Raw genomic sequence first — 8,620 nt, forward strand, 5'->3', positions numbered from 1 at the left:
CTTTCAGTTTCACAATTAATATCACCTAGAAGAACAAAAACCAACAAGAGACATTTTCTCATAATTTATGTAATTTTTTTTTAATGTTTAACAATATAAAACTACATGTTTGTTCACAGAACAAATTCTTATTCTACAAAATCATACATTTTATTAATTGAATCACAGAATAAAAAAACAAATAACACATTCGTCGAGTTCATTGAATTCAAATTTAAAATAAAAAGCATTATACGCACTGTTGAAAAATAAAAAAAAAAGGACAAAAAGCGAAAAATGCTCTCTACTCTCTGAGTGCATTAAAGATATTCAATGAACACCCTTTACCTTAGTCAGCAATGCCTCCTACATTATTCTACACCTTTAACAATTTAATAAGTACACATGATCATTTTTCTTGCGGAAGGTCATATCTTTTGTTCATTGTTTCACAATTATATGTGATCTGGCATGTAAATTACATATCAACCATATACAGTTAAAAAATGAATATTATGCTACAAAAATGTTAAATTATGTGTGAAGAAAAAGGAATGATATATTAAAAATAAAACTATAATAAATAACAAACATATTTATAATGGCAAGGATTAACATATAATATAACACACTTATTGGATGATGTAACCATTCTTCATAGACCCAGCATGACTATTAACATAATGTGAAGTCTGGATACTGGTTGTGAAGATATGTTTACTTTATGAAAGACACAGAACAAAAATGTCATGTATAAAAATAAATGTGGAGGATTTAAGTAACTTACAAAAATAATTCTGTCAGCAATCGGATTTCAAAGTTAGAAAGCTGACTTTATTGATAAATGAATTTATTATTCCTCTATTTTAAGTACATGTAAAAACCATCAACATTTGAAGAATATGTATGTAGATTAAAATAAAGCATTTAAAGCATATCTGTTAAATTACATTTAGTAAAATAAACTAATTCCATCTTTTAGATATCTTCCAGTCACATTTCGTATGAATCAAATATTGTATATCAACGGGCTTAACTTGTTCAGATTATGACCAGAGCTGGTTATAATCAATTTATAATAAATAGAAATTTTATTCAACGTATATTGAAACATAAGCAAACCACCTAAAATTAAAGTTAAGCAAAAATTTAATACTCTTCACTCAATAACAACGGTCAAATTTTGCATAATGTACTAATTAGAATTTTGGCAAATGACCGTTGAATTAATAGAGTCTTGGTTTGTTACAACATATATGCACCAAATACTGACGTATATACGTACAATGTTTTTGAACACGTTTTGGTTATTAACAAAATCTATAACGATGTGGAATTGTATGACACAATATTTGTTGCGTTAAATAATGTAATGTTGATCCCATCAAAGCCTGTTCCATTCATTTTTGCCGTCAAAAACCCTGCTGGAAACTCGTTTAAATTGTAAAATGGTGTAACCCACAGCACCATTGCCAGAATCAAAACCATCACTGTGACTAAATTTATGAATGAACCGGCAATCACCTATATAAAGATATAAATAAAGGTTCTAATAAGGTTAAAAACTTACATGTACCTGAAGATACGTTTTAATTAGAGGTAATGTGAGCATTAAGGGACTCCTACCCTCAGTCAGGAAGAACAACTCTTTAATTTATAATTTAATTCAAAAAGTCTTGAACTTCTTAGAAAGGTCTAATTAAAAGTAGAAATTTTTATCCCGTAAAAGATACCAATGTTTATTAACATGATATGAAATTAGAAGTGATTTATGAAGCTTTGCAAAGAACCTTGAAGCACATTGAGAGGCATATAATGAAAATTGTTGCATGAAAAGATTTAATTTTCAAGCTTCATTTAAAGACTTTTTGAATTAAATTATAAATTAAAGAGTTGTCTTTCCTGGCTGAGGGTCGGAGTCCCTTAAGCTCACTAAGTGGTCCCCCCGCCTCATTATACCCCCCGCTTGAAAAGTGGGAGGGTATATAGTAATCGGTATTTCCGTCCGTCCGTCTGTACGCCCGTCCGTCTGTTACGCTTTGGGGTACCCATCTCTTATCCGCAACTCCTATCAAACCACTGAAGGAAATTTGATGAAACTTTCACAGAATCTTTATTACATATTGTCATTGTGCACCTCCTATTTTACTTTTTGATCTGACATATATTTTGGATTTTCCAGAGGAAAACATGGATACTGTCATTATAATCATATGGGAGGCGGGGGGTATTATTTAGTGAGCTCATTGCTCACAGTTCCTCTAGTTTATAATTATAATGGCAAAGTCCATGCTTTGCTCTGGGAGACCCGAAATGATTCAGATCAAAAAGTAAAAATAAAAGATGCACAATTGTTTAACTAGTATGTTATGAAGTATCAGTGAAAATTTCTTAAAATTTTATTCAGAATTATAGGAGGAGTTGCAGATAAGAGATAGTTACCCATCAATATTATAAAAAGAATTGCTGTGTCCATGTTTGTTATGAAAACCCTGAATATTTGTCCAAATAAACTTTATAACAGAAGGCACACAAAGGCACTATGTTGCAGTGATTCTTTGAAAGTCTCATTAAATTTCATCCAGTGTTATAAGAGGAGTTGCGGATAAGAGATAGGTACCTCAAAGTGTTACAGAGGGATGAAGTACAGCTAGACGACTTACAAACGGACGGACATCGCGATCAATGTACATGTTTAACCTGCCCCTTTTTTAAGCAGGGGTATAAATATGAAACTTACACATTAGATATTTACGAAAGAATTATTTCCAATCATTACTTTACCATACATACATGTATGATTAACATACATACCATATCTTTGACCTTCAGGTAACCTGTAGAAAATACAATGGCGTTAGGAGGGGTCCCCACAGGTAACATAAATGCAAAAGAGCATGAGATCGCTACAGGAATCATGAAGGAAAGTGGATGCACTCCCAATTCAATTGCCTAAAATTTAAAAATATAAGATTAAGACATGGCGAATCAATACATTTTTAGATTAAAATAAAGTAAAATGACGTTCTAAGAATACTTAAAATATTTCAAATATAGATTTGTGTCTCATTTTTAAAAATCCTTTTTATACCTTATAATACATGTAGCTCACTACCTTCTATCAAAGTAATTTTATTGATGATTACTGGTTTCCGATGATTGATTCATAAAAAAGAACGTTAATTTCCCACGCCCCATATTATTAGTTTACAAAAAAATACCAAAGAAAAAAAAAACGGGATTTGTCATCACCAAAATTCAATCAAAGCATGGCAAAAATTTTCACGTGACTTGTTGCAACATACCAGCTCACCGACGATTGGAAGGAAGAGAGTGGCCGTGGCAGAGTTACTCGTCACATTGGTCGCTAAAGCCACCATGATCGAGAGAAGAAGCGCTGCCGTATACGTTGATAGGCTCTTCATTACAATAGCCAACTGGTCACTAACCCACTCTGACAAGCCAGAAGACTGCAAATAATTTAGGTATATTGATAATGTAAGTGTAATTAGGTATACAAGGGTTTAATTGACCTACTTTGGTACAGGGTCCTCAACCCTTTCAATTGGAATTTTAAATATAATAATTGGCAAAAATTGGAAATATTTTTCTTTAGTTTTACTTCTTAATAAAGAGTTAGATTGAAGGTGTACGTTCTTATTAAAGACAAATTGAACATACAGATGCAAGATAAAGTTTTAAGTGTAAATTGTCTTTTACCTCGCAGGCCGCGGCCACTGCGAACCCTCCGCCCATCAGTAATAGAACACCCCACGGAATCTTTTGATTCACCGTCTCCCAGTCCAACAGAGGCTGGAACTTCCATTTTTCCTCGTCAGAGATATCCTCAACAGTTGTGCCTTCCTCTTCATCTCTTCTCGTCTCTTTAAACAAAAAAACAGCCCTTATTTAACTATGAAAATAGTAAAATTCGTTAAAAACAAGAAACCCATGGGCCACATCGCTTACTTTTGCACTTAGGAAAACCAAAAATCATTTCAGTAAAAATTCACTTTGAAGGGAGGTAAATTTAAAACTATTAGAGGATACATTTAAGGAGAAGATTGAGAAGAGGATTTGTTTTACATAAACATTGTAAATTTCGTTTGAAAATTTAAAAAAAAATTGATCATACATTTTGCCCTTTCCCTAACCCAGGGGTCAGAATTTGAATAAATTCGAATCAACACTACATGAGGATGCTACCATGTCAATATGACTAAGCATAGATGTGGCCCCATCCTACCCCTTGGTCCCATAATTTGAAAAAGCTTGAATCTACATTATGTCGCGAAGCTTCTGTCGGTTAATTGGTTCTTTAGTTCTTGATATAAAAGGAAAAAAATGGAAAAATCAGATATACGATTGACACCTAAAGGACATACGATGGAGATAGACATTATTATTTTGAGCCTATGGTTCATGTGAGCTAGAAACTGAAGACATACGTTTTGCTCCCGTCAGAAGAAGAAAGGGATGTGTTATCGAAATATACATATATTACATTGATGCACGATTTGTGTTAAAATATTACCTTTTTTCATCCACGGAATATGGGATGGAAAAGCAAATAGGAAAGCTGCAACGAATACTGCAGGGATGCTATCCCCAGTGTACCTATTAAAAGTAAATTAGTTGTGAAGTTGAAATAGAACACAGGAGTTGAAGCTCACGTTTAATTTCTAGTTGCCATTAAAGTTACCCTGATTCAAAGAGCGCTCCCCATCCCGGTACGACCTGTGGCTGCCGCGTCATCCACAGCAAGGCTAGGACGATGAACACAACCAACACAACAATCTCCTGAAATCTGAGGTATTTATATCAATGTAGACAGCCACAAATGGATATTTGACGTTCATTGTAATAAAATCATTTCAGAAACTATTACTCGTTTATGTACAGATTTTACCAAGTTTATAAAAATGATAAATTATACTCACGTCATTGGCCCTAGTCTTTTGTAAGCTTTCCTTAAATATACCCTAACACTTTCATAGGAATCTGATTCATTTTTTATGCATCTGAAATGTGGAACTAATTGTAATCATCTGTAAAATGTATTACAAATTGTTTTAATTTGTAAAACGTGGTACTATCTGTAAAATATGGTTCAAATTGTTATATTCCACTAATTGTTATCATCTGTAAAATGTGGTTCTAATTGTTATCATCTGTAAAATGGATAATTTATTGTTATCATCTGTAAAATGGATAATTTATTGTTTTCATCTGTAAAATGTGGTTTCATTTGTTTTAATTTTTACCTTGTACCAGCATAGAAGACTTGCAGCCAGATCCATGATATGATCAGACAAATGAGAGACAGAGGGAAGCCCACGATCAACCAACTGGCGAAGGAGATGCCAGAGTCAGGTATGCCTCTTTTCTGATAGATGCTTATAGTAAAAGATAATAAACTTATTTCCACTTTTAATTTTTGAATTTAATAATATCATAATAAAAAACGATTTGGAAGGTGTTCAGATTTGAGATCAAAATGAAACCTTTAAGATGATGCAAACTTGTATCAAAAACCATGACTAAAAGGTTTATGTTTGTATCAAGTTAAATAAATAAGTGTACAGTCATAAATTTTTAATTCTTCATTCAGTTTCACAAGAATGCGATTTAAGAAGACATAAAGTCAGAATTCAGAGTAGTAAGGATAGTTACAGATAGGTAGACTATTGAACATCATATGAAGTTTACAATGTCTTAAAGTTTAGCATTCACATTACTTAAAACCAAGAAATACCAATTCATTAATATTCATCTATTTTTTGTTTGTTTGTATTGTCTGTATTTTAATGAATGATAACCAATTTCAACATATGGAGTGAAGAAGTTTTGACAAATAACCACTGTTCAATTTTTCAGATTGTTTCTTTTATACTACTAGTATTAATATAAAAGAAAGAATCTGAAAAATAAACTTAAAATATTTAAGTTCTTTTGTTTGTCTCTACTTTGCCAGACTTACTCGTCTGCTATAGTTTTGAGGATTATATTGGGCGGAGTCCCTGTCAGTGTTGCCATTCCTCCAGTATTGGCGGCAAAAGCTGTACAGAGGGCAAACGTCTTGGTGAGACGGATGAATTTGTCATTTGGTGAAAAGTTTGGAGCGCTAGATTCGAGATCTATATCCCTGCTGTCTCTAAAAATATAATCAAAACCTATATTAAGAACAGGGAGGATAATTCTTACATCCTCTGCTTAATGTTGTCTACTAAATCGTAATAGAAGGATTTCCTAGCTGCCTTATTCTGCAAATAAATTGTCTACATACTGACAATTTTTTTTTATGATTTGGTCTAAACAGCAACGACAAACTTAGTCATTTTCTTAAAGGACTGCTACTCAAATATACACAAGAAGGCTTATGTATTTAGTATTTTCCTTATACCCTGTGTGATTTACTCTATGTGTAATGCTTAATTTTATAGCAGAATTCACCTATAAATCTTTCCATGCGTGATTTCTAGTAGACGTTTTTTCCTTTCATATTCTGGTTGGGATATTGAGAGAAATAAATGAAATAAGGTTTAATTTGTCTGGTATCGATTTTTATAATCGCGTCAATTTACAAAAGAGCTTGCCTTTCTTTACCACAGTATACATGTATTTATTTACTGTCAAATGATGACTTTGTTAGCTTTTAAATAAGACAATATATACGTCGGCTTAAATTTAAATGATTTTATCAATAAAAAGCAACTTTGATATCATTTGAATTTTGTTCATTCTAAGAAATAGTTATTTTGATTTACGTAAAATCTTGACAATTTGAATGTCTTTATGTATTAAATCCAGATATTATGTATTGTCCTTGGTGGTACTTTATATTATATTTCCATTTTACTTACACATTCCTTTCCTTGTGTTGAATTATCTAAGGGGGGTCTACTGTATAACCCTTTCCCTTCTTCCCTGAGATTGACTGTATAACCTTTTCCCCTGGGATTTGATTGTATAACCCTTTTTCTGTGGTTGACTGTATAAACTTTTCCCTGAATTGTACTTTATAACCTTTCCCCCTGGGGTGTACTGTATAACCTTTTCCCTGAGGTTGACTTTATAACCTTTAATCACTAAGTTGACTTATAACCTGTGGATTACTGTTAATCTTTACTATAACCTTTTCCCTTGTGGATTTGTATAACCTTTCCCCCTGAGCTTTATAACCTTTTCCCCCTGTGGATTACTGTATAACCTTTTTCCCCCTCCCCTGTGGTTTACTCTATAACCTTTCCCCCTGATACTTACGCGTCCCTCTCCCGGGGCTTGATACTGACTTCCTCTCCCTCCAGAGTTTCTACATGTACAACGTCTCCATTCTCTATGCTTTTATTAACCCCCTGCTCTACAAGCTCAGTCTCCTCGGCGGGTTCTAAAATTTTAAAAAGATATTTTTAAGTCGTTCAAATTTAATCTCCACAATTACAATAATGCACAATGACAATACGTTATGAGCAGTCGAAAAATCAGTAAATAATTCACGGAATGGAATTTTTGCCAATTATCTTGTTTCCTGCATGTATAATGATTCGATTCATTTTTTGATGCTTGGAAATTTTTCATACTCAATTATTATTTTTAAAAAAACACAATAAAGCCAGCCATTTTTAGCTTTTCATTACAAGTACCATCTGTCATGGATTCCTTCATGACGTGGAGAATGGCGTTAAGGATGGGCACCATCATGGCGGTGGTTGCGGTGTTGCTCATCCACATAGAGAGAAACCAGCAAGGCAACATGATTCCCAACATAAGCCTGTATAGAAAGGGGATGCTTAATTTTAACCCCAAAAACCCGAACACATCAAAAACTTTTAAAACTTTCAAAAACATAAAATGATGAACTGTATCAGTTTCAAGCCTTGAAATTTAAGATACAATTTTATTAAAAAGATATTTGAATTCAGAAAAAGAACATGGTCGACTGATTCTAGTGAATGTATTTTTTTGTTTTTACGAATTTCAAAGTAACATCAATGTAGGTGATGGTTGTTGAACTGCTGGTTATAGCATTTGCACATTTCCTAAAAGTCGATTAGCAGATCGATATGCTGTAATAGTCCAATTATTTCAAACGTGAGATTCATTTGTTGGCAAACGCGACAGCCACAAATCCCACCGGCCAAGACAGCCCCTTTGTTGATAGCAGATTTATGGTGTCGTTTATTCCGAAAGGATTTTTAGTATTACGTCATAGCGTTTTGTTATCAAGAGTGCAATTTTCAACAGTCTATTACCTAAATGATTTTATGAAAGTTTTTTTTTTGTTTCAAAAAATCATGTTGAATTATGCTTTATTTCTTTATTCAGACAATTTGTGATTATATGCATATTATATGTAAATTTATAAATATGTCCGTTGTTATTTTAAATCAACCCATCTATATATTCTTTAGGAAAATTACTTCAATTTCTACATAGTTTAGCAATGTGGAACATGTCCACCAGACAAAAGTATTTGAGCCAAGTTTGATTCAAATAGGCCCATAAGACGAAAGTGTGAAAATGTTTATTCAAACAATGATGGTTTGTGATTCAGCTGATTTAAAAAAATCTTGGTTACCATCTTGGATTTGGACCGACGAGTGTCAGAGCGGTAAAGCGATTCTTTTGTGAAGATTCCATT

The 8,620-nt window shown here is 32.9% G+C and overlaps 1 protein-coding gene across 1 annotated transcript; it reads right to left on the minus strand.

The window, feature by feature from the left end:
• Positions 1-188: 188 nt before the first annotated feature.
• On the minus strand, positions 189-8,614 carry LOC134230345 (Na(+)/dicarboxylate cotransporter 3-like). The gene is made up of 12 exons (XM_062712108.1): positions 8,558-8,614; positions 7,623-7,750; positions 7,243-7,366; positions 5,960-6,133; positions 5,244-5,375; positions 4,920-5,000; positions 4,682-4,786; positions 4,514-4,596; positions 3,700-3,863; positions 3,285-3,449; positions 2,794-2,931; positions 189-1,503 (listed from the first exon to the last, which is right to left on the minus strand). Exons 2-12 carry the CDS (start codon positions 7,744-7,746, stop codon positions 1,300-1,302), a joined length of 1,494 nt encoding a protein of 497 aa, XP_062568092.1. The 5' UTR covers positions 7,747-7,750; positions 8,558-8,614; the 3' UTR covers positions 189-1,299.
• Positions 8,615-8,620: the final 6 nt, after the last annotated feature.

Source organism: Saccostrea cucullata, unplaced genomic scaffold (assembly GCF_032062105.1).
Source record: "Saccostrea cucullata isolate Sc308-1 unplaced genomic scaffold, CSIRO_AGI_Scuc_v1 ctg3542, whole genome shotgun sequence".
Taxonomy (NCBI): Eukaryota; Metazoa; Mollusca; class Bivalvia; order Ostreida; family Ostreidae; genus Saccostrea; species Saccostrea cuccullata.

Bases quoted from the DNA above. Each gene is read 5' to 3' on its own strand.
- LOC134230345 (XM_062712108.1), bottom strand. From the start codon at position 7,746: ATGTTGGGAATCATGTTGCCTTGCTGGTTTCTCTCTATGTGGATGAGC. The intron at 5,001-5,243 runs GTAAAAATTAAA...TCCACATTTCAG, and splicing joins GTCTTCTATGCTGGTACAAG to ATGCATAAAAAATGAATCAG. The intron at 1,504-2,793 runs GTATGTATGTTA...ATCTTTATATAG, and splicing joins ACCTGAAGGTCAAAGATATG to GTGATTGCCGGTTCATTCAT.